The 27,532-nt window shown below is 44.7% G+C and overlaps 1 protein-coding gene across 1 annotated transcript in view; it reads left to right on the top strand.

The window, feature by feature from the left end:
- Positions 1-20,986, top strand: part of LOC124555628 (collagen alpha-2(I) chain-like) — an 86,091-nt gene extending 65,105 nt beyond the window's left edge. The window contains exons 2-4 of the mRNA XM_047129604.1: positions 4,653-5,408; positions 8,304-8,410; positions 20,734-20,986. Coding sequence (XP_046985560.1) covers positions 4,653-5,408; positions 8,304-8,410; positions 20,734-20,826 — 956 coding nt within the window. The 3' untranslated portion in view covers positions 20,827-20,986. The remainder of the gene's footprint in view (positions 1-4,652; positions 5,409-8,303; positions 8,411-20,733) is intronic.
- The last annotated feature ends 6,546 nt before the right edge of the window (positions 20,987-27,532 follow it).

Raw genomic sequence — 27,532 nt, 5'->3', positions numbered from 1 at the left:
CGTAGTCATCGCCGTAGTCGTTGGCACCTGCCTCTTGCACATTGTTTCACCCAGACATGTTACACTAAGAACGACATGGGACGGTAGCACTAACATACAACTGACACCATCTCATGTAGCAGCGGTTCAATCACAGCCACTGCCATTACTTCGTTGTCGTATTCTGAGATCCTCCTCTCCCTCTGTCTTCCTCAGTATATAAAGCGTTAACTGGTATAATCCTGCACGTTTATAAGCGCCGCTGCACCAGTCTACCGGCGCGCTATTCTTCGAATATTCCACCAGAAGCTACTTCTTGGGCTGGCCAGCAGCAGCGACGTGCGGTGGGCCACATGAGTTGTACACACGGCTCGCTATCCGCCACGCCGTATACCGGAGACCTCATCTCTATAAGCGCAGTGCAGCAGAAACTCGCCCTCATATTGTGTTCATATTTACTGTCAGCAGCTGCTTATATCAGTATCTGAAATGTTTCTATGTTTACGTGCATGATCTCAACTGTTGTTTACCTGTATATGGAAGAAGAATAAACTCTGGTTCATTGTGGCCGTAGTGTTGACGTTGCGTTACAGTACGATGGAACTGACGATGAATAACGTGTTCACTTCCACATGCTCAGTTTGTTTAGTTCCTCCTTCAGTTCTTCTGTCCATGGAGCAATGCTCCAATCACTCCTCGAGGAGAAGCAGCAGCAGCAGGCTCTTACGGTTGCTATTTCGCATCTGTCGGCCACACTGACTATGCAGGTCTTCACGCCGACGGCGTAACCGCCGCCGTTCTCCCTTACTAGGATGCGGCCGAAGACTGGAAAGCTTACGAGAAGCGGCTGCGGCAACATCTGGTGTCACTGATGCAAATATATATAACGCCTTCTTTCTTTCTTGTATTTCTTCTCGGATCTATTAATTGTGCCAGATAGCCCCACTCAAAGAAACCGCACTGCTTTCGTTCGACGAAATGTGTAAGTTGTTTTCAAATTTTCACCGAAAATGCAAGCACGTAAGGGTCTACCGTTGTCATAAAGAGCTCCACAAGTACTACTGAACTTGGGCGGTCGAACTCCACGTCTAAAGTCACAAACATCAATTTGTTACCGATGTTCATCGCGATTCCCATGCTGATTTTATGGTCCGTAACGCCATCATTCGGTTGGCTCCTGACAAGGAGGTGCAGCAACACTCACTATAGTGCGAGAAGTCATCTTTGGCTGTAGTGTTAACTATTGCTCAAACTTTTGAGGTATCTCGTGCTGCTGGTGACCAGATTGAGGCTTGATGTGACACCGGCACGTAGGCTCCTGTTGTTGGTCGTCAGGCGCCGGTCAGTTGTCTGGGAAGAGGGGAGGAGGGAGCTGGACGTGGCAGTTGCACAAACGTGGCAGTCGCGCCGCACACGACATCGACGTGCCAAGCAACCACAGAATCGGCTGCGTTCGGCCGCGGTCCCATCATCCCCACACTGTTTCGTGCAACATGGTGAGGCCGCGTGATCTAAGCGCTGGGCGACGTGCAACAACTGTAAGAAAAAAGATATATAGCGTCTGTGTGTCGTTCTCACATCCTTACTGTAGAAATGGACACGTGTGTCAGTCGCCTCTAATGCTTACGAATCATAACAAACACTGTTTATCGATGTGCGAGTGATGGACAAGATGCCCACACTACAAGTGGACATGTGTGCAGCTGTGATTTTACTGAACTCACAAACTAACGTGGATTTGGAATCTCTATCGTTGTCTCCAGTTACTCGACCTTTGGTGAGTTAAAAAAAGGAGCATATTCAAATTTTGGGGTGGTTTACGGCTGCCACTACGTATAAATCTGTGGTTCGTTACTTGACTTTTTGTGGTAGTGGATGATGCTGGTACCGCAAGTTTGCCGGCCAGAGTGGCCGAGCGGTTCTAGGCGCTACAGTCTGGAACCGCGCGACCGCTACGGTCGCAGGTTCGAATCCTGCCTCGGGCATGGATGTGTGTGATGTCGTTAGGTTAGTTAGGTTTGAGTAGTTCTAAGTTCTAGGGGACTGATGACCTCAGTAGTTAAGTCCCATAGTGCTCAGAGCCATTTGAACCATTTGAACCGCAAGTTTGTTCTGCCTGGATGCTCGCACTATTTTTAGTTTTTCCATTCGTCCCTTTTCTCTGATAGATTAGGTTGGTGTACTAATTATGGGACCCACACTGCTTTGAAACGCACAGCGCGGCCGCGCTCTTTCCATGCGAACACTATTCCAGTGGTTTTGCATAGTTAAGTGAAAGCAGAATTTTACAGTCTATTGAATGGTGATTATTACAAAACTGACTGGTCAGCTTCACCTCTAATGTGGCCTTAAAGTTTCAGTTAAGGTTTAATCTATCAGTGACGCCTACTCTTTGCCCCACCAGCTCGAGTTAATGACTAAACTCTCCGGGAGACAGTTTTTCTCCAAAAGTGATTTATCTGAAACCTCTTTACAGGTTCCGTTGGATGAAGATTCTAAACGGCTCCTTCTAACTAACAATTGCAGTGGGTTGTACCAATATCAGCACCTCTCGTACGGAGTGCATAGCGCCCCCAGTGATTTGAAGCGTTTTTTTTTTTTTTTTTTTTTTTTTTTTTTTTTTTTTTTTTGGGATAACTGATGTACATACCGGAGTGCATCAACTACCTTGATGACTTCGTGACGGGTACATACTGCAGGGTTGAAATACAACTTGGTCAAATTAATTTTTCAAACATCAATTTTGTATTTGGAGTTTGAGGTTTCACGGGAATTTGTTAACCGTCTACGTTATCATGTCACTACAGTCGTAGCTCTGACTGGCACTAGAAATGTGAAAGAACTCAAGGCATTTTAGGTAAAATTGCTTGTTGTTGTTTTGGTGTTCAGTCCAGAGACTGGTTTGATCCAGCTCTCCATACTACTCTATCCTGTCCAATCCTCCTCATCTCCGAGTAACTAATGCAATCTACATCCTTCTGAATCTGCTTGGTGTATGCATCTCTTGGTCTCTCTCAATGATTTTTGCCCTCCCCCTTTCCCTGAAGTACTAAACTGGTGACCTCTTGATGCCTCACAACGTCTCCTGCCAAACGATACCTTATTCTAGTCGAGGTGTACCACAAATTTCTCTTCTCCGCAATTCTATTTAGTACTTCCTCATTAGTTACGTGATGTACTCATCTAATCTTCAGCATTCTTCTATAGCACCACATTTCGAAAGCTTCTATTCCCTTCTCGTCTAAACTATTTATCGCCCCTGTTTCACTTCCATACATAGCTACACACCATACAAATACTTTCAGAAAGATCTACACTCGATGTTAACAAATTTCTCTTCTTCAGAAACGCTTTCCTTGCCAAAGCCAAACTACATTTTATATCCTCTCTACTTCGACCATCATCAGTTATTTAGCTTCACAGATAGCAAAACCCATATACTATTTTAAGTGTCTCATTCCGTAATCTAATTCCCTCTGCATCGCCTAATTTAATTGGACTACATTCCGTTGTCCTCATTTTGCTTTCGTTGATGTTCATCTTATATCCTCCTTTAAAGACACTGTCCATTCCCTTCAGCTGCTCTTCCAGGTATTTTGCTGTCTCTGACAGAATTACAATGGCATCGGCCAACCTCAAAGTTTTTATTTGTCTTCATGGATTGTAATTACTACTCCAGATTTTTCTTGGTTCCTTTACTGCTTGCTCAATATACAAATTGAATAACATTGGAGATAAGCTTCAACCCTGTCTCTCTCCATTCTCAGCCAGTGCTTCTCTCTCGTGCCCCTCGACTCTTACAACTGCCATCTGGTTTCTGTACAAATTGCAAATAGCCTTTCGCTCCCTGTATTTTACCTGTGACACCTTCAGAATTTGAAGGAGAGTATTCCAGTCAGCATTGTCAAAAGCTTTCTCTAAGTCTACTAATGCTAGAAACGTAGGTTTGCCTTTCCTTAACCTATCTTCTAAGATTAGTGGTAGGGTCAGTATTGCCTCGCATGTTCCAACATTTCTATGGAATTTAAACTGATCTTCCCCGAGTTCGGCTTCTACCAGTTTTCCATTCATGTGTAAAGAATTCATGTCAGAATATTGCAGCTGTGACTTATTAAACTGAAAGTTCAGTAATATTTACACCTGTCAACGCCAGCTTTCTTTGGGATTATAATTATTATATTCTTCTAGCTGTCTGAGGATATTTCGCCTGTCTCATACACCTATCTCACCCAACGTAAGAGTTTTGTCATGGCTGGCTCACCAAAGGCCATATCAGTAGTTCTAATGGAATGTTGTCTACTCCCGGGGCCTTGTTTTGACTTGGAAATTGCTTACTAATACGAATTTACGCCGGTTGAGACTGTGTTGACCCATCCCCTCTATGGGTTGCTGCAGAAGAACATTTTTTATCAGTGGACGTTGGCTTACTTCGTTTGAGATTTAAATTACATTCTGCTCCTTCTTTTGGTACCTTCCATCCTAGTCACCACCTGGTTTTATTTAGACACCTCTCATACTTTGTTCACAGTTACTCAGTAACTGCTTGTATCAGTACATGTATTGCTTCTGTCTCTGTGTCTATGATCTCAACTGTTGTACACTTGTGCATCCATTGTGGCTGTTATGTTGTTTGTCTTACAGCGCAATATTAATCACAACTTTGAATTTTTCAGCTGCAAGAGCAAAAGCAGCAGCAGCAGTAGCTTCGGTACCAGTCTCAACAGCTGGTCCGTCATCAACAGTCAGCCCATCATTGGCAGCAGGACCTTCGTCAGCAGCCGGCCCATCCTCGGCAGCCGGCCCATCCTCGGCAGCCGGCCCATCCTCGGCAGCTGGCCGATCATTGGCAGCTGCACTGCTCTTGGCAGTTGGACCGTCAGCAGCAGCTGGACCATCCTCAGTAGCCGGTCCATCCTCAGCAGCCGGTCCATCCTCAGCAGCTGGTCCATCCTCAGCAGCCGGCCCATCCTCAGCAGCCGGCCCATCCTCGGCAGCTGGCCCATCCTCGGCAGCCGGCCCATCCTCGGCAGCTGCCCGATCATTGGCAGCTGCACTGCTCTTGGCAGTTGGACCATCAGCAGCAGCTGGACCATCCTCAGCAGCCGGCCCATCCTCAGCAGCCAGCCAATCGTTGACAACCGGACCGCTGTTGGCAACCAGACCATCGTCAGCAGTCAGTCCATTATCGGCAGCTGGTCCATCATCAGCAGCTGGACCATCGTCGGCAGCCGGTCCATCCTCAGCAGCCGGCCCATCCTCGGTAGCTGGCCAGTCATTGGCAACAAGACCATTGTCAGCAGCCGGACCATCAACGGCATCTGGACCACTGTTGGCAGCTGCATCGTCATTGGGAGCTGGACCGTCATCAGCATGCAGCCCATTGGCAGTGACATTGCAGACATCAGCAGCATCACAGCCATCATACAGTGGTCTGTATCTTACAAATTTTGACCAAAAATAGAAAAAGCTTTACATTTAAACGTAAATTGGTATATAAGTGTATTTGAGATTGCTGATTACGACTTCCATGTTACAGTTTCAAAATTGAAAACGGCAAATAATGATTTTGATATTTTTGAAAATCATTGAGATTTCAGCTATTATGAAATAAAATGTACAGTTAAGAAACTAAAATCAGAAAACATAAAAATGAGTCGCTTTCAGTGATGGGATGACTATAAAGTTTAAAATCAAAGTCAGTATCATACTTATCAGGAATTTCTAGAAAATTTTCAGACTCATAATCAGGAAAAATCAAAAGCTCTGGGGCGATGATGCGCTTTCCGAAGTCGTCGAGGGAAAGTTATCTCAATATCAGCACATGATTGTTACAAACTCAATGAAAAAACAGAATGCTCTTATCTAACCCACTTACGAAAACACGGTTTATGGGTTTTATTTTGATCAGGCTGGATCTGAAGACAGCAGGAGAGAAATGTAACACATCTTCCATTGTATTGCTGCATGATTTTTTCCTGGATGACTCTTCACAATATTTTTTTGTCCTTATTTATGGGTTCCTGAGCAATTTCAGATAAATGACCTATTTACAATGTTGTTGATTCTGATATCTAGGCACTGTGCGGTAAGACTTTATGAACTGTCGTAGATATTTAATACCAAGGAAAATTGTCTGTGCACATTTCCACAGTATCACGACAATATTTTTTTAAATTTTTCGATGCTCCGGCTGACCTGCAAGGTAACGTGAAATAGATGGAGGATATCTTCGTCCAGCTCCTGTTTTTGAGCAAACACTGATGATTTTCAAAAAGAGAACGAGAAGTGATGCTATCATTTGAGGATCCATACCCACCTTGTGAACGATCAACAAGAAGCCCTAGGTGCCTTTGAAATCCCTTGTCAATTGTTTTTTCCCGAATCTCAAAACGATATTTGCCTTCCGTTGAACGCAACTGCCATTTTTTTGACTTGCAGGTTTATATCCTAGGTGAAGTAAATACTAAAGCAATGAATCCAGGCGTAAAAGGCTGATAATCCATAACGTATACTGAGAACATGTATCACTATATTTTTTATAAAATCAAGAGTATTAAAATGTTTTGACGTTGCTATACACGGGTAGCAACGCATAGATGATGTAGTACATCATTGTAAAAATGTTTAATAATGGATTATTATTACTTTGCAATCGTAAATGATTTCAGACGAAGTAGCACACAATTTCATCATCAGTATATTTCTTCTCGTTTAAAGTAGACTATGTGTTTTCGTGTAAAAATTGTAGCCTTTTTGGTCTACTTAAACGAAATGACCAAGGTGTAAGATTTTTCCGTATCACAACTTCTTTTGTAATAAATTATCTAGAAACTAGTTGTAATAGAACCAACATTGTAATAAAAACATTAGCGTCCGAATCACTTCCATCGGTAAACTTTTGTTTGTGCTCTGAAAAACTATTAAATTCCTTTTAAAATCAACCTCACATTGAACATATAAAATTCCTTCTGATGTATGATTTAAGCATGTTTGTACTCTGACTTCGGCACGAGTCTATATTATGTATGTATCCGATAGGTAACACCGAATTTTTTCTTCTAACATGTTTTCGTAAGTGGGTTAGGTATGAGCATTGTGTTTTTTCATTGAATCTGTAATAATAATGTGCTGATATTGAGATAACTTTCCCTCGACGACTTCGGAAAATGCATCATCGCCAGACATTTTAATACTGAGTTGCTGATAATTTTACCGCTGGTTTGTATTTATGAGTTTGCAGTGGTGGCTCTGCCACGGTTTCATTGACGATACTGGCAGCATTAGAGGCAGCAGAGTAACGAAGGCTTATTTGACTGGCCAACGACAGTTCCTGTTTGCCTACTGTGTTATATAAATCAGCGACTTTTGTTTTTTTGCTTCAGTCTGTTTCTTGAATTCCATATTTGGCCAGGCATGCTTCTTCGATTCTGTGGATTGTGACTTCGATGTACTAGTAGTCGCTGTACTCGAATCCGCAGATTGTTTTACAAAAATGAGACAAATTTAACAACACATTAATAATAAAGGATCTGGTACATATACATTTAATTGATAAAAAAAGCAACAGAGTTCGTTGCGGTCGACCTAACCTATAAAACAGCTGTTCAATGTGACTCGGCGTCGTGTATGTCTAACCTCAAAAGTACAGAGACAAAGACGGTCAGAAATTTCTTTCACATTCTACTACAAAATAACATAAACCGTAAGCGCCCTGACGGAAATTCCTGAATAACGCTGAGTACATAAATTTTTTGCTAATTTTCGGTCAAAGTTTTACAAGGAAAACCATTATATAGTCACATATTTGATATGGATTTCTAACACACTGTTGTGTAAGTCAATGAAAACGTTACTCACACTAATATTCTAATTACCTTCCTTAATACCCTCAATGAAACAGAACTGAAATAGGACGACTGAGTAGAAAGCTACACACACTTTCAGTAAGGGTGATACTTCGGACCTGCTACATCTCGTTAACGCTGTGCCGTGAACAGTAACTCTGAGCTGACGTAGCCTCTCTTATACAAATGCTACTCTGATTTTCTTTCAGAGTAATTTGCGCTAAAGCCTCCTCTACAAGATTCTATACTAGTCAACTTATTCAGGGACTATCACTTTTTCAGCTCCAGACCACTTTGCATTGGCAGTATTGGCAGCGACATCAGTACCAACTGTACATACCCTATATGTTAGTAGCTCAATCTATAAAAGCAACTCCAAGTCAGATGTTCATTAGTTTACACATTACAGCATCGTGAAGAAATGAGCTGAACTTGAAGAAATTTTCTTGATCGGAACATTGTCTCTGTTTCTCCTTTCAGGTGGAGATGCAGGCAATGCTGATGTGGTCTTAGCACAGGAACCTGAGCAACCACCACTTGTGGAGCGTTTCAATTCCATACCATTACTAGAGGGTGATACGAAAGAGGTAAGTAAGAGCACTGTAGCTGACACAACACTCACACACTCACAGAGACCATCTTCGTAACGGCATCGTTTGTCACGCGGGCTTTGGCAATTTCCTTAGAACTGAATCGGAATTCTGAAGCAGTTGTCCACAGTTTCCGAGGGTCCAGTTCATCTACTCTTTGCCAAGCCGTGTACATCACATTTGGACCTACTACGAAAGAGAAATTTCTCAGGTATTCCGAATTCACAATTTACAGATGGCAGTACTAAACGTAAAGTAGTTGTGCAGCTTGACATCCAAATGTTCTCATGATTTTGGCGGCCGTCCCTCTGTGCGAAGACAGAATGTGGCTGAGGTAATGATGTCGTTCTATTGAACCTAGAGATTGTCAAACAGCAAACTGTATCTTTTATTGAATTGTGTTACTGTTCTCTTTTTCTAACATATGATTTCACACTGTAGGTACTTCCCTCCTTCGCCCCCCTCCCCCCCCCCCCCCACCACATTGCCCTTCCAGCCAAATAAAATACTTTGCAGGCTTGACGAATGGTAATTTTCTTCAAATCTTATGCTATGTTTTTCATTCCTGAGATAAAATTTTAAAGGTCTTCTTCCAGGTTCACCACCATCTACAAATCAGTCGGTCAGTCGTGTATATAAAGAACTGTAGAATGATGTCACGACTGTTTTTTACCTGTCATCCGCATCAAACCTGCAGTTATCGTTCCCAACAATGGATTTCATTTGTGGCACCACCTACTGCAAGAAGTGAAAGCTGTATATCTCATCTTATAGCCTCTACCAACTACAGTTCTTGTACGACGTGCCTCGGTTTCCCTCATATCGTCCGGTAAAAAGCCTACTTTTCATAACGATTTGTGGATCAGAAGCTGGGTGAATTCTTCACCGAAGAGTCAAGCAGTATATTGCTCCCTCCTACGTATATCTCGCGAAGAGACCATGAGGATAAAATCAGAGAGATTAGAGCCCACACAGAGGCATACTGACAATCCTTCTTTCCACGAACAATACGAGACTGGAATAGAAGGGAGAACCGATAGAGGTACTCAAGGTACCCTCCGCCACACACCGTCAGGTGGCTTGCGGAGTATGGATGTAGATGTATTATTATCCAGCTCGTACAGTTTTTACTTCCGCGTAATGCGCGTATGTCCTGTGCTGCAGAATTTTCTTTTTTTGTTTGTTCAGTATGTCCCCTGCTGTTCCGTACTATCCAGGATTGGTTGTTAACTTTAGCATCCTATTGCTTAGTATAAAGATTTCCACACATTCTCTAAAAAATGTACGTTTACTTCTAATAATCAACATAGTCTCGTCCCTACTAACGTCTCATTTCTTCCAGTAGTTCGTCTGCTGGGAATCGATTAATCAAAACACAGTTTTTAGTGTAAAATGAAACTGAATACCCTGACGTAAGGGTCCAACGTACAACGCACAGAAAAATCCCCAACTTTCCATAAGCATTCGACACAGCCTCTCCTTTAATTCATCTGAATTAATGAGATGTGACGCTCGATAGCACTTGGCGTATGTACAGTGGTTTAATAATGTAGTTGGATACTCGAAACAATGTACCCCTCTTCCTGTACAGTTGTTTCACGTAGCGTTTTTTAGCTGAGTACGTGGTCCCAATCCGTCCTCAACACTATGAATCATTGCCTTTACTACCCTCTGCCATTTTCCCATGCAAATGCGTTTTTTTAAGTCTTAAGAGATGTTAATTTTGAATATCCTACTACTGTATTAGTTCTGTAACGCGAACTGTTTCATCTAGATTTCCTATCTTATGAGTGTTTGAAAAATTAAAAACTGTCCGCACCCCCTAGGACTTTCCTGAAGTTTTCCTGAGCACTGAATCTGTTCATTTTGGATCTCTGACTGGTAGAGGTCCATTTAATTGGTGGGTTATGGTGCGCAGCAACAGATGGAGGTGCACGCGATATAATCGACATTAACGTCGTTCTAGCACTATCGCTTGTTTCTACATCTGTATTACACGACGTCTGAAGCTGAAACTGAGGCTGCATGTGGATAATGCCATATATTACCATTTGCCGGCAGAAAGCGTCCTAATGATGTGATCAGGACAAAGAGAGGTAGGGAGCGAGGTAGCAGCGTTAGATTGTACTGTGTGCTTGTTTGTTCAGGACGCATCGTCCAGCCGCCTCAGTTGGTCGCATCTCACAACCGTATCATCCGCATACTGAGTTTCCTTTAAGCGTAATTCTCAAAACTTTTCATCCTCTTCATTGCCTCTTGGCCTGCGAAGAAACTTATACGTTACAGCGCGACTGGTCTCTTATAAATCAGTAAGAGAGCGTTAGGCATCAAATTTCTCTTGTGTTTTTTCTTACGTCCATCCCAGTACTACTTCATTTTCCTGAGTAGGATTCCTTGTGTTCCTACTATCAGATAGTTCACGATATTTTCGAGCACCTTGATCTTTTAATCTCTTTATTTCATTGCTGGTATGCAAATATAGTAGTCAGCAGTAAATTTCTTCCATACTCTTCCATCCAGTAAACCAGTTTTCCTGCTTTCGATATATTCCGGGATTCTCTAAACCACTCTCTTCAGTGACATTCTTTGACGTGCGCTACAAAAAATGGTTCAAATGGTTCTGAGCACTATGGGACTTAACATCTATGGTCATCAGTCCCCTAGAACTTAGAACTACTTAAACCTAACTAACCTAAGGACAGCACACAACACCAACTCATCACGAGGCAGAGAAAATCCCTGACCCCGCCGGGAATCGAACCCGGGAACCCGGGCGTGGGAAGAGAGAACGCTACCGTACGACCACGAGCTGCGGACGTGCGCCACAAAAGGCCCCATTTAAAGAATGGTCTGAGATTTTTTTTTTTTTTTTTTTTTTTGCTGGTCTTCCTTAGACCTATCTTCCTCTGAATTTTCTTACCTGTATTTATAAGTTCCCTAAGAGACGTTTCCTGCTCAAGGGGTTAAGCTTATTTATAGGTAAACTTTCTGATTTTATTGCAGAATATTATAATATCTTTGTACTTTGTACTACTTCCACATTTGTCGATTTCGTTCCATCAAGAAAGACGTGTTGAGATTTAGGAGTTAAATAAAAATACTTAGACACCAGAACTACAACACATTACCATGCCTAATAAGTCTAGGAAAACCGTTGACGTCCAAAATAGCTTCCAGCCCTCACGGAATGTATAAATACAGATCCTGTATGGAACCATACCACTCTTCCTGCAAAATAGTGACAAGTAACGATAATGGAGGTAGCGAGTTATCATGCAATCTTCTCTCCAAGGTGGACCAATGAGGTTGAAGCACACCGTCCACACCTACATGCCTCAACGGCACGTCAACATCGACGACGCGTCAACGTCGCGTCTTGTCGACGTCATGATGCTCTCATCCAATCACAACGCAGCATGGGCCTCGATTTATCATTGCAAAGCAATTACTCCATTGCTAGTGGGTGCTGGTGTGGTTGTGGGTGACGTCATAGTGTGTGGGCTAGAAATGGGGTAGAAATAATGAATTTACATCATGTAGTAGCATATTCGATAAGCACTACCGATTTCTAACCACAGATACTGTATGTAAAAGTTGTAGATAAACCTCCTGCCAAACAACCACTACATTAGTAGATTTTCTGACGTCATTGTAAAATCCTGCTTCCAAAGATATTGTATGTGTGTTGCATGGCACTACAAAATGCGCACCTAGAGCTCACCAGTGGAAAGGTATGCCACCTACAGGATGGACCACCTCTCGAGATCAAACACGTGATGTACAGCCGTGAACACCGTTGCTTGGGGTACGATCACAGACACACTACCCGGAAATGACTGGGAAAGTTCCATTATAAAAGGTGTAAACTTGGATGTAGTTGCTGAGATGGGCAGACGCGAGAAGATGTGCGCGCGCGTATTAGTGATGTGGACGGTATGGAAGATCGCCGCCCTGCTGCGAATGAGCCATCGGCGGTCCCACCTACCCGAACCACGCTATTTCAACGGACACGATATGAACATTGTGAAGACCGTGCTGTCTGTTCCGCTCCCTGAATCTGAAGATGAGAGTATCTCCGCGACTCAGATTGGGGGAAAATGTGAGAGTAACAAGGGTAGAGTGCCTGTTACGAACTATGCCGTTCGAGGGTCGCCTAAAGGGAAAAGAGCTAAACCAAATGTTGCACCTGATGCTGACTGCTACCAGAAGAATGCAGTTCACTACGTTAATGCCACCAGACTTCACAAACACGTTCGACGTGCTCACTGAAGAACCGTAAGACCTACCTCGCACTCCAGCGCCGAACAAGTACCCTTCTACCCCACCGATCGTTCTCCAATATTGATCGACATACAAGATACTGCAGCATCTCCTGAGAAGCTGGACAACAGCCGTATACAACGTGAAGGTGGCTCAGCACTCCGTACGGCCGAAGATTAACGCCGAGTCCGTAGGAGGCATCTGACAAGGGCACACCGTTCTACACACACACTTCCTCCACCGACAACGTCCTAAGGATCGCCATCTGCAAGCTTCCTTTCAACATGGAAGCAGATCAGCTCCATCAAGAGCTCGTCGACCTGGATTTCCGGGTTCCTACGGTGGTGAAGATGAAGTCGCGAGAAGACATGCCACTCTTCCTGGTTATTTGTTTCGACAGAGTTGAAAACAGGAAATTTTGCCAACTAAAGTGCATTGCTGATGTTACCGTGCGGACTGAATATTTCAGTTCCAAGATGGGCCCAGTGCTGTCAAGGTACAAATCACGCTGCACGCCACTGCTCCATGCCGGGCAGCTGTGTGAAATGCGCCGGCAACCATGTTGGACGCGCTTGCACTCGTCCTCCGACCGAGAAACAAAAATGCGTATTCCGTGGGGGCATTCGCGTGGCGTGTGAGGGCAATCACGTTGCCAGCTGCCGCCGCTGCGACGTGTGGAAGCGCGCTATCGCTCGTCAACATAGCCTGTCTCCTTCGTTACGCCCGAAGAAGCCAGTAACGACACGACCTGATGTTATTTTCGCTGTGGCAGCCTCCGAGAGGAATATTCCCTCGCCATCAGCATTTGAAGATACAGCTCCGGCTGCGTCGGAGGTTACTTCACCACCTGCGACTGCCGGTCCTGCGCAACAGCCGTCTGCGGGTCGAACTCATCCTGCCCCTGCATCACAGCCGTCTCAAACGTGCTCTTCACCTCGCTGTCACGGAGTTCGACTCATTGCTGGCAGGCGGAAGACACCTTCCCTCGTCGATCAGCCCCCTGTGGACTCTCACAACGAGGCAGCTGCTGCCCTCAGATCCAGCGCCGGGGCCGCGTCTGCTGCTTCGAATGCTGATCTCACCACTCTCACTGCACAGCTCACGGCTCCCGTGTCCAACGCGACGTAACTGAAATCCTGTAGCAGTAGCTCACCGCTGCAGCGGCGATGGCCGGTCAGGCCGCCACCAATAATAATCACCCACAGACGCATAATAGGCTGACGACAGTCGCTTGGAATGTCACTGGCATACGAAGTCAAACTGGCGAATTCCGCCAATTTCTCCCTAGTGAAGGTGTTGACGTTTGCTTACTCAGCGAGCCACACTTGAAATCTGGCGTTGACGTCCGAACAGTGAACATTTCCTGATTCCGCACGGATCGACCGATGGTAGTCGGAGCAACCGCAGTCCACGTCCCTAATGGCATACTTCGCTATCCGATTGAACTCCCACCGCTGGTTTCGCTGGAAACCACCGGTGTGATCGCCCATACCTTCGTGGACCAAATCACGTTAATCGCAGTATACAGATCTCCGTTCCGTCCTCCGTAACCTGAGGACACCGAAGCCGTGCTCTCCCTGAGAGGCAAGGCCTTTGTTGCTGGAGACCACAACTACAAACACGACACCTGTCACTCCAGGTTCACCAACTCCACCGGTCGCCGCCTTCTCAGGCTTATTGAACGACACGAGACGATTGTGGTGGAGCCGTACGATCCGACTGTCTTCCCTGGCCGCAGTCAGCTGGACATTATCGACTTTGCCGTCGTCAAGGGAATCCCACACCAGAAAACCGCAACTGCACGGAACGCAATTTCGTCCGCTCCCGTTCCTGTGGTGTTCGATGTCAATCTGGACGCCCTGCAGCAACGCAGGAGGGGCATCTTACTCGCCGGTATCAACTGGGATCGCATCGAAGACACCCTGGTAGACTCACTTGCTACCGCTCTGCCCCTAAGGACGTCAGCGTGGACGCAGCAATTCAACACTTTCCGGACGTCACACTTGCTGTTGCCCGTGCAGCAACAACGCCTGCACCGTGCACTGCACCAGATCGTTCCAGCTAGCTACCATCGGTCATTCAAGTGGCAATAACGGAGAAAAATTGGATGTACAGGGAACACCAAATGACGAGAAACACAGCCACCTGTCGTCTTCTTAACCGTATGCGTCGCGAGATCAAGGTCGCTATTGAAAATCACCACAGCTAGTACTGGAGTGACAAGGTTGCCACTCCCTGCCTTGAAGACGGCTCGGCCTGGCGGACGGCGAAGCATTTTTTTCGCTGCACGCAACGTGTTCCACTGCTCGTAGCTAACAACGAGACTGTCTACGAACCGGACGCGAAGGCGGGCGCCTTAGCGGGCGTCCTTGAAGATAGCTTCAACTCAATTGAAGAGTCGGCAGACGTAACATATGAGAACCTGGTCGCCGATAGACTTCCCTGCTACTCCGTTGCTCGACATGACGAAGACGCCATCGTCGACACGCCTGTCGATGAGGTCGCTTCTCCCCTTAACCCCAAGACTGCTGCTGGTCAGCATAAAGTCTCAAATGCCTTTCTCATGAAGATGCCACCAGCGGCCGCTACTGAAGTCGCTACCATCTTTAGTGAAATCCTTCTGACCTTCGACTTCTTACAGGCTTGGAAGCACACAGAAATCGTTGCACTGCCTAAGTTGGAGAACGTTCTGCCCCACGCGCAGAATTACCGGCCACTCTGTCTTTTGCTGGAAGCCTCTAAGGTGTTTGAGAGAGTTTACGTCCATCGGCTGCAGCACCTCGTCGACATCGAAGACCTGTTCCCTCAGGTCCAGATCGGTTTCCGCAAGGGTCATTCGGCAGTTCACCAATTCCTCCGCCTTGTGGAACGAGCGCTCGACGCCCTGGAGCAGCGGCAGTACTTGGCGCTGTGTTCCTCGACGTGTCGACCGCCTTCGACAGCGTGTGGCACCGTGGCCTTTTGTTCAAACTTTCTGAACTTGGGATTTCGGCGTCACCTGTACACCACGTCAGTTCCTACCCGAAGGTCGGACATTCCACGTGAGAGCTGCAAATTGGTTGTCTACCTTTCGCGAATCAGTACAGGATTGCCGCAAGGCTCTGATCTGGGGCCACTTCTGTACTAATTGTACACCTCAGACGCACCAAAGATCGATCGCGTGCAGCTCGCGCTCTACACAGACGATGCATCATCCCTGCAGGCCTGCCACAGATTCTCGTCGGTGGAAGTCTCGTCCCTTGGCGTCCTACGGCACACTCTCTCGGCTTCACCATCGACCGCCGACTTACCTGGCGAACACACGTCCAAGTGGCGAAGAAAACCGCCAGGACCAGATTCAGAAAACCCTACCCCTTGCGCAGTCCGAACTTCACTAATGACCTGGTAGAAGTTCCTCGACTTCGCGACCGTTTCAGAGTGACAGTCCGCACATTCAACGAACGTGCTGGACGGTTCTGCAGCAGCAAGATACAGGCGCTGTGCCGAAAATTGCCGCGCAGCGTCACCACACGACGGCCGCATCTGCTCGCTATATAGGTAGCGTCGAAGAAACTGCCCAAAGAACAACGAGAAGACAGTCTAAAATGAAGACACACCACAAGCATGGGAGACAAAGAAGTAATTTGCTGCGAACATCAACATACATTGGAGGGAGAAGTGTTCTCCGCTAAGTCCTCCCTCCGTGCCGGTTGGATGACTGCTGGTGTATCAGATCCGGCCGACGGATCTCCCGCCCACTGTAATAACGACAAGCGGAACCGAACAGATCGGTGGAAATATCGGAGACTGCTACAATTACACGCCTAGATTACGAGCAACTCCTCCCGTGTAATCGCTTGATAATGACGGTAGGGTGTGGAACTCATCGTGCGGCCATAGCCACCAGGTTGTGAACAGGGGGGATCCACATGTCTGCCTAACACGACACCAGACAGTCTCCCCAGGTATGGTAGAGAAATTAGCATTACTTAAACAATATGTATCTGTAATCACCTCCGACGTGAGCGACCAAGTTGCTGGCAACAATGGCATTCAGTCATTCAGGCAGGGGACGTCTTGCAACCGCAAAGCTATTGTAACGCGCCGACGCCTTTACAGACAAACGTTGAGAACAGTTTTATCGCCAGGCACTCCTTCTCCCTCCCCTTTCTCTCTAGATCAGTAACAAGCCTGCTATCCTCCACTTTCCCTCCCAACAATCATTCTCCTAAAACTTGCAGGATGACTTCATTTACAGCCAGGCAACACCCCCAGTGGAATGAAGCATAATTACTATGTTTAAACAAAATAAACACTGCAATATTATTATAATACGCGAGATTACGGTAAGTCTCGCGTATTAACTGTAGGGAACTCAGAGTATTGTCATTGGTATTAACGAAATTTCGACTGATCCCAAGAACTCCTAAGACACACACTGGACGGCTAAAACACTGCAGTATTAAAAAAAATTATTCCTAAGGAATTTAACTGTACATTAATAATGAGTATGCTTCGAATATTGGCAGGACTGGTGTAACTGACTATACATAAACCATATCGGGCATATCGGGCAAAAATTTAGAGACAAATTGTAGTCCTGGAACAACGTCGACTGGGGTCTACATCTGCCTGTGCTCCCAGGCAGGATATAAAGACCTGTAATTTATGAAATATTATTGTGTGACGTCACCATAAGACTCGTAAACACACTGACGGAAGAAAGTTAAATACCAAAAAATAGTTAATGTATAGTAATGAAACTTCGGTAATACATTTGTCTAAATAACATATTTGAGTGTTTAACACACACGTTACTGTGAGCGTGATACAAGACATTTCAAATGCGAAATTCTGGTAAGTTAATAAAGGGTGTAACCGTCAGAATGTTGAATGCAAGTATGCAAACGTGCGTGCGTTGTTTCGTACAGGTGCTGGATGTCTATTTGTGGGATGGGGTTCCATGCACGTTGCACTTGATCGCTCAATACAGGGATGGTTAATTCTGGTTCTGGATGACACTGGAGTTGTCTTCCAATGATATCGAATATGTGCTCGATTGGAGATAGATTTGGTGATCGAGCAGCCGAAGGCAACATGTTGACTCCCAGTTGAGCATGTTCGGTTACAACAGTGGTATGTGGATGAGCGTTATGCTGTTGGAAAACGTCCCCTGGCACGCTGTTCACGAATGGCAGCACAACAGCTCGAATCACCAGACTGACGAACAAATTTCCAGTCAGGGTGCTTGTGATAACCACGAGAGTGCTGCTGCCGTCATACGAAATCGTACCCCCGACCATAAGTCTAGGTGTAGGTCGAGTGCGTCTAGCATGGAGGCAGGCTGATTGCAGGCCCTCAAGTGGTCTCCTCCTAACCAACACACGGCTATCACTGGCACCGAGACAGAACCAGCTTTCATCATAAAACACATCAAATCTCCACCCTGCCCTTCAATGAGCCCTCGCTTGACACCACTGAAGTCGGAAATGGCGGTCTTTTGTGGTCTGTGGAATGCACGCTACAGGGCGTCTGGTTCGGAGCTGTCCTTGAAGTAACCGATTCATGGCAGCTCTTTGTGTCACTGTGGTTCAGCTGTTGCTCATACTGCGGCTGCAGATGTCGTAGTACGTATCAAAGCCATAGGCCGAACGCGATGGTTTTCCCTCTCGGTAGTGTCACATGGCCGTCTGGAGCCCGGTCTTCTTGCGACCATACATTCTCGAGACAAGCGCTGCCAGCAATCCTGTACAGTGGCTAATTCCTACCAAATCTTTCTACAGTATCGCAGAAGGAACACCCAGCATCTCGCAGCCCTATTACACGACCGCGGAAGTAATCCGAAGAATACGGGGTGAGTCAAATAAGGCGTAACATCCGTATTTTTCGTGAACGGTTACGCATATCGATACGCAATTTTGGGGAAATCTTACACCGTCGAGTGGCACGTTGACTTTGAAACCTGTCATATAAGAATTCGAGAACTGTGCTAGAATTTTAGAGCACGGTGGCCGGAATCGGCGACGGGGGCATCGGTGCGAGAAGACGCTCGGGACTTATCAGGAACTGTTGCAGGGCCCTCCTAGGCTTGTACCACCATGGTTATGATAAACAGCTGGCGTCTCCTGTCTCGCCGCCGCAGCATAGGTAATCGGGGTAGAGGTCACTATCGTTGGTCGAATACGATCGTCAGAGGGCGTATGCACGAAACGGCGTTGCAAGTATTCCGTACGTACATGGCTTACCCGTCTACCGTTGTAGCAGATCCTCGGTTGACCACCGTAAATAATTATCGCCCGGCAACCAGCGATCGTGAGATCTGAAGCTACATGGCAGCGCCCGTTTCGAAGGTCTTCCATTCTTCAGCCATATGGTCGAGGATTATGCCATAGGGTCGAAGAGCAAGAGTGACTAAATCCGCTGGAACTTCAACTGGTAGCTCAATCACGCACACATTTTGTATTCCCAGTCCAAAACGTTCAAATGTTACTACACCGACGTTTCCGTCAGAGTGGCAGAATCGGTAAACTTCTGTCGAGTGGCTGAAAGATCTGTCAGAGGCGTCATCGTCAGTGAATTTGAGATATACAGTGTTGGAGACGATAGACAAGTGAATACCCAGCCGCTCTTACGGACAAATATGTATCACGTCTCGAAAAATCTCTCTACTTCGTGGCCCTTGGGTCTGGAGTAAGTTGCGTCAAACTGCAGCTTGATCGTAGCTTTCCGATATGAAAGAGTCCTCGGATGCCAGGAACGTAGTTATGACACTCGATACTAGCCTGGAAACGCGACACGGAGCGGCCGGGAGATCCTCACCGCTCCACAGCCAAAGGCCGACTTATCGTTAGGCTATCCGATCTCGACTCACAACTAGACCCAAACTTCCATATGTCATCAACCACGCGTCTAGAACCTGTACTCGTACATCCATTACGTGTATTCCCATACAGGCGAGACATTTTACTTGAAAGTCGCTTCCCGGTGTCAGTGGATAAATAAGATATTGCAATGTCTCTGTTATTCCTAATTACTATCAGTGTCCCTTTTGGATATGCATCATAATTCCGGACAACACGGGCACTGCAGTGTCGTATTTATCCGCCGACGTCGGGGAAGCGACTTCCAAGTAAAATGTCTCGCGTGTATGGGAATATACACAATGGATGTACGAGTACAGGTTGTAGACACGTGGTTGATGACATATGGAAGTCTGGGTCTGCCATGAATCGTGCTCGGATAGCCTAAGGGTAAGGCGACCGCTCGCGATAAGCGTAACATCCGGGTTCGAGTCCAGGTCCGACACAAATTATCATTTTCGTCATTCCATCATACAGCTCATGATGGTCCATATTCACAATTGCGAATACGTTTCGTGCACTCGGCTTAGAGAACATGGTGATTCCTGAAACTGTTTCCTGTGGATAAGCTGTTTGGTAGGGCAAGTGGTAGTTAAATACGTACGAGGCGTGGATGTCCGGATATCCGTCCCGAGAGGAGCCAAATGAGAGCGCCGCAGGGAGCAGCCAACCGCGGGAGGGACCAACACAGAAATAGTGGTCGCGCTCTGACCTGCTGCTACGTCGGGTTAGCAGCAACTACGTCACGAAAAGCCCAGATACCTATAACTTGAACTTCTTGTGAATATTCCAATAAATATTCCATTACACAATACAAAAATCCTGTTTTTTATTTCAATCAACACGTAGTTGCTCTTAATTTTAATATTTGCCCGTAAATACATTTAGTAAAAAACTAGTTCTGTCTAGTATAGTTAGAACGTGTTCTTACTAGCTGAAACTAGTTGATACTGATAGCCTTAGTTACAACTAGAATTTATTACTGGTCAAAAGCGAAAGTCAGTTGAAACTAGTTTTAACTAGGCAAAACGCGTTTTGACGAAGTAGTTTTAACTAGTAAGAACGCGTTCTAACTAAAAACAGGTTATGACTGTAACATATATGACTGAAATAACAGACTATAAAAAAAGATTGAGTTTTCTCCATAGAAGACACTTAGAGAAGCAAACTTCGCCTTTATTTGCCTTTTTGTCCAGTTGAAAATTTATTGCACTGTTTCAGATGTACGTGATCGTGGACGATTCAAATTACACCTTCGAATTGCCCTTTGAGTGCATGGGAGACGCTAAATCGGGAACTGAGGAAGCCATTTGAGTTTATTCTCATTCCCAGCTGAATATCATATAACTTACGTGTTTTACTAATACAAATTATTCATGAATATAAGCATTTTATAACCTATCATAACTTAGTAAGAAGTAGTGTCTTGTATTAACAATCATTAATTACTGAGAAATAAAGTACTATCACCCCATATTTGTAGTCATTGTAAACGACCAGCTGAGACTTGCATTACCTTATCTGGTGGCTGGGGACCGTGTGACAGTGAGGGATGAGGGAGGGAGGGGGGGGGGGGGGCGCCTTGTAACAACAATGCTGTAACCCCCACCACCATTCACTTGTTATTCGTTCTCTATGAAACGCTGTTCTATGAGCATGTGCGATGTATCCACGGTGGGACCCAGCTACTTTTTGAGTTAAGACGCACGTATGAACTGGCAGCAACACGCTCACCCCGCCTACCTAGCCACCAGATAAGATAACGTAAGTCCCAGCAGGTCTCTTGGCGATTGCAACGATTTCTTCTACAGTCTATGCACCAGTGTAATAAAAAAAAAAAGACAACCTGCTTCCAACTCAGCGATAAAGCATACAGGGTGAGTCACCTAACGTTACCGCTGGATATATTTCGTAAACCGCATCAAATACTGACGAACCGATTCCACAGACCGAACGTGAGGAGAGAAGCTAGTGTAATTGTTTAATACAAACCATACAAAAATGCAGGGAAGTTGTTTTTTAACACAAACCTACGTTTTTTAAATGGAACCACGTTAGTTTTGTTAGCGCATCTAACCATATAAACAAATACGTAATCAGTGCCGTTTGTTGCATTGTAAAATGTTAACTACATCCGGAGATATTATAACCTAAAGTTGACGCTTGAAACCTCCGACGGGCGTTTCATAGGACGTGGAGGACGCATAAATTGGCCAGCCCGTTCTCCTGATCTTACACCTCTGGACTTCTTTCTGTGGGGTACGTTAAAGGAGAATGTGTACCGTGATGTGCCTACAACCTCAGAGGATATGAAACAACGTATTGTGGCAGCCTGCGGCGACATTACACCAGATGTACTGCGGCGTGTACGACATTCATTACGCCAGAGATTGCAATTGTGTGCAGCAAATGATGGCCACCACATTGAACATCTATTGGCCTGACATGTCGGGACACACTCTATTCCACTCCGTAATTGAAAACGGAAACCACGTGTGTACGTGTACCTCACCCCTCATGGTAATGTACATGTGCGTCAGTGAAAAAGACCAATAAAAAGGTGTTAGCGTGTGGACGTAATGTGCTGTTCCAGTCTCTTCTGTACTTAAGGTCCATCACCGTTCCCTTTGGATCCCTACGTAATTCGGTGCTCTCCGATGCACACGATCGAACAGCGGAGGAGTGGTACTCAAGCGTCAACTTTAGGTTACAATATCTCCGGATGTAATTAACATTTTACAATGCAACAAACGGCACTGATTACGTATTTGTTTATATGTTCAGATGTGCTAACAAAACTAACGTGGTTCCATTTAAAAAACGTAGGTTTGTGTTAAAAAACATACTTCCGTGCATTTTTTTACGGTTTGTAATAACCAATTACACTAGCCCCTCTCCTCACGTTCGGTCTGTGGAATCGATTCGTCAGTAATTGATGTGGTTTACGAAATATATCCAGCGGTAATGTTAGGTGACTCACCCTGTATATGGTCAAAAGGAAACAGACCCCATACTTACCCTAGCAGTACCAAGGCATTTTCCATTACGCGAATTTCCAAGGGGGTAGTGGGTGGCGGTGGGTGGGGGGAGAACTTTCTGCCCATCCCAAAAAAAGTTAAAAAACAAATTTCGTTAATTGGTGTACACTTGTACCAACATACTTTTTAAACAGGTATTGATGCGTAAGTAGTGTTGAGAACCTGAAAATATCCTTTAACTCACTCTTAGCAGCAATAACGAGTTTTCAGTAACTCGCACTAAAGCTGGAGGTACTTAACGACCACAAAAAAGTTAAATATTTAAAATTTCACTGACTTTTGTTGACTGTTACTCATGACATACTGTTTGAAGAGATGCTGATGTGTAAGTAGGTCCTAAACCTGAAGAAGTTGAAGATAATATTCACCGTAGAAAATGACATCTACTACTTAACTTAAATTTTGGGGCTAAGTTAACAGAAAATTTTAAAACATTTTAGGAACCTGGTACAAGAATTCACTAGAACAAAATCTTAAAATATAAAGTAACTGACTAGCTTACACTATTTTCAAAAGGTGGGCACAAATTCCCCGCTTTCCTCTTCGCCCCTTTGTATTTTGAGGGTTAATGTCTGGATGCTTTTGATCGTGGCGGCGACCTGGGGGGATGTCTCACTCTTCCCAAGTTTTGGAGAGGCACAGCGGTATTCCTGGCACAAATCGTCGAGGACTATGAGAATGTTGGCAGTGCGAAGATAGCACAGCTTTCGGCCTAACTGTTTGTTGTAACTACTGGTAACCAGATGACGTTCGAAAGAAAAAAGTTGTTCGTGACAAAATAAATGTGTAGGAATAAATATGTGGTGGTTTTCATTAGTATTACTGCCAAACAGCTGGAGAGCTCAAAAGGATAAAGATGATCTTGACAGTACGCTATACACAGAAACCCGAACAGTAAAAATGAAACCACAAACAAAATACACTTCAACGTATAAGAACAGCAGAAAATGTAAGATACACTGACGAAAAAAGTATTTCGCAACACCATTAAATAATTAATGTAGAATAACGAAAGTTCGAGAGTTAATTTGTCTAGGTAACTTATTTAGATGAATAATATTGCAAGATCATAGGTTAATGTAAGCGCGAGATAAGCCATTGCAAATGTGAAATGCTAGTACAATAGTAACCGGTGTAATCGCCAGAATGTTGGATGCAAGCACGCAAACGTGAGTGCATTGTGTTGTACATGTGCCTGATTTCAGTTTGTGGGATGGAGTTCAATGCGTGTTGCGCTTGGGTGGTCAATACAGGGACGGTTAACTCTGTTTGGGGATGACGCCGGAGTTTTTGTCATGCGATGTCCCATATGTGCCCGATTGGAGACAGATTTGGTGACAAGCAGCCTAAGGCAGCATGTCGACATTCAGCAGAGCATGTTGGGTTACAAGAGCAGTATGTGGGCGACCATTTGGCTGTTGGCAGCACAACAGGTCGAATCTTCAGATTGACGTACAGATTTGCAGTTAGGTTGCGTGGGTTAACTACGAGGGTGCTCCTGCTTTCATACGAAATCGCATCCTAGACCATAACTCCAGGTGTAGTTCCACTGTGTCTAGCACGCAGACAGGTCGGCTGCAGGCCCTCAACTGGCCTCCTTTCGTTGTGTCACTGTGGTACCATAATAGTATCTATGAATTAAGCAGTCAGAACTGCAAGAGTTGTATCCGCAGAACTTTTGACATAGTTTACAAAGAACACATCAAAACGCTGAAGTATATATCATTTCATTTGTTGCTCGTGGAACTGCTGAAGCGAGTACATCACTCACCAACAAACGTTAAATGGGAACAACCGGAGCAGCCAGCAGCAGACACCATCCTCTTCTGGAAACCTATCACACAAAAATTGCAGGAAACTGAAGGAAGAATTATACAAAAGATTCCTATGCACACAGATTATATTTCAAATAAAATCAGGCACACATGAATACAGGAACAAAAATTCACATCACTTAAACAAAGTTATAGTATATGCTGTTCGCTGTGAGGTAAGTAAGCATGAATGTGATCAAATAAAGGTAGTAACTTCTTGTAGGAAACAGCTCTTTAGTTTCTTCTTTTAAAATATGCGCTTCTGAAAGTGCAGTCTTTTTTTCTTTATCCTAAATTATTCGATTTCACAGTAGCTTTTAAGAAAACGTTGACACGTGCTCACACAATGGAATTTCATATCTCTACTGGCCGCCGGCCGCAGCGACCGAGTGGTTCTAGGCGCTTCAGTCTGGAACCGCGTGACCGCTACGGTCGTAGGTTCGAATCCTGCCTCGGGCATGGATGTGTGTGTTGTTCATAGGTTAGTTAGGTTTAAGTAGTTCTAAGTTCTAGGGGACTGATGACCTCAGATGTAAAGTCCCATAGTGCTCAGAGCCATTTGAACCATTCTACTGGCGAATGATAGGATTTTATCGAAAACTTATAATTGGTCATAATGCAACGAAAAATGGATTTTTTTGCTGTTTGGCGTATGATAATGGGCCCCCAAAAAAAATGGTTCAAATGGCTCTGAGCACTATGGGACTTAACATATATGGTCATCAGTCCCCTAGAACTTAGAACGACTTAAACCTAACTAACCTAAGGACATCACACAACACCCAGCCATCACGAGGCAGAGAAGATCCCTGACCCTGCCGGGAATCGAACCCGGGAACCCGGGCGTGGAAAGCGATAACGCTACAGCACGACCACGACATGCGGGCAATGGGCCCCACTTTGTTGATGTACGAAGGGAAGTTATGAATTTTACACGATACAGCAGGTTGTAGGCGCATTTATTGTAGCACCAGTTTTCCAGTGTTCTGCTGCGTTGACGCCAATCTATCACTCCCAAAAAAATACAAATTACGAAGCTACAAAAATTAACACGTACTATCAATCAAACTTACAACCACCACATATATTCTTTAAAAAGGAATTTAGCTGCCATTGGAGGCTTACTGTAAACGTAATTATCTCTTTATCTCCCACTGGAGGTTTACTGTGAACGTAATTATCCCTTTTGATCACTGAGATTCCCCTCACATGCATATCTACATCGATTGGTTTTTCAGTTATTTCAAATGGCTCTGAGTACTATGGGACTTAACATCTGAGCCGGCCGCGGTGGTCTAGCGGTTCTAGGCGCTCAGTCCGGAACCGCGCGACTGCTGCGGTCGCAGGTTCGAGTCCTGCCTTGGGCATGGATGTGTGTGGGTTGGTTAGGTTTAAGTAGTTGTAAGTTCTAGGGGACTGCTGACCACAGATGTTAAGTCTCATAGTGCTCAGAGCCATTTGAACCATTTTTGAACTTAACATCTGAGATCAACAGTCCTCTAGAACTTAGAACTACTTAAACCTAACTAACCTAAGGACATCACACACATCCATGCCCGAGGCAGGATTCGAACCTGCGACCGTAGCGGTCGCGGGCTTCACACTGAAGCGCCTAGAACCGCTCGGTCACTAGGGTCGGCTTTTAATTAGTGGCACACTCAGAAATACAATAGTTGTTCATCCGCCGGCCGGTGTGGCCGAGCAGTTCTAGGCGCTTCAGTCTGGGACCACGCGACCGCTACAGTCGTGGGTTCGAATCCTGCCTCGGCCATGGATGTGTGTGTGTCCTTAGGTTAGCTAGGTCTAGGTTTAAGTAGTTCTAAGTTCAAGGGGACTGATGACTTCAGATGTTAAGTTCCATAGTGCCGAGAGCCGTTTGAATCATTTGAAGTTGTTCACCATTCCAAATATTGACACTCACCTCCTACCGACAGTATTTCTGTCTATTTATATCTGTATCTCCCACACTACCCCTCCGTCTATTTCGCTCACGTAGTAAAATAAACACTTCTCAACATAAATGAATCGACACAGGAAACATATCGCAAGGCATAGATCGAAGGAACGTGTTTAGTTAAGGTTAAATCGAATCTAAAAGATAAATCGGAAACACTACTAACACAAAATACATATACATAGTTTACTCTGGGTAGTGTAAAAAGAGATCTGTGTGCAACGGAGATGCAACATATAGTCGTACTATTTTCCATTAAATGTGCAGTGTTGCAAACCAGTGAGCGAATAGACCAATAAGATAATTATCAATCTCAAGAATATCTGAAACATGAGCATGCAGACGACGCTTCCAGATATAACCAAAAACAGACGAAATGAGGTAAGTAAAGGTCACACTTCAATAGCCTATTTTCCAAACTGTTGTTGGATCTAGAACTAAACCAGAACTGTAAAGATGTTTGATTCCAGACAACTGGTGAAATTCTAAATGAGTAATAGGAAACCTGAAGATGAAACCAACATACATATTTAGTCGCTGGAAAGACGGCTTTGAAATACCTCAAGTATTTATATATCAACTATTGGCGCCATGACTACAGAAATGAAAGAAGACAGTATTGCTGCGCACATAACTAACAAGCAAACCCTCTAATTTATTTTTCAATAACATATTACCATAGACTATATTCATATATTTAATAGAAAAATTTAGACAATACAAACTTACGTTTATAGCATTTGTTAGAGAACTCTCTGACAGTTTTGACTGAAACACAGTCTTTGAAGTTTTGACTGTTACAGTGGTAAAGAAACAGATAACAAAACGTTACTGCAACTTCTTCAGAAACGAGTCTCCAGTTATAACAGTCGAAGGACATGAAACGAAAACAGTGGCAATCTGTATATTGATCACGCCACAAAAGAAACTATGGAGAAATTTCTAACGTCAGGGACAAGAAATTAAAGCTTTGATACCTTCCGGTGTCGTAGTAATTTTGTCAGATGCGGCGATACTTGGAAGAGTGAAATGAATACTGTATTAAAAAGAGATGATAAGGTGATCATCAACAAAAGTAAGAAGGGGATTGGAATGTAGTCGGTATAGTAATATGGGCAGGACATTTGTAAATGTACATTTGCGCGGTAATTTTCCCAAAGCAGTTTTAAATGCCCAAACTCTGAGCATTTATAAAATAAGCACTTTTAAAGTTT

Source organism: Schistocerca americana, chromosome X (genome assembly GCF_021461395.2).
Source record: "Schistocerca americana isolate TAMUIC-IGC-003095 chromosome X, iqSchAmer2.1, whole genome shotgun sequence".
Classification (NCBI taxonomy): domain Eukaryota; kingdom Metazoa; phylum Arthropoda; class Insecta; order Orthoptera; family Acrididae; genus Schistocerca; species Schistocerca americana.
Note: the sequence above shows the minus strand (reverse complement) of the source record. Positions and strands in the feature narration are given on the sequence as shown.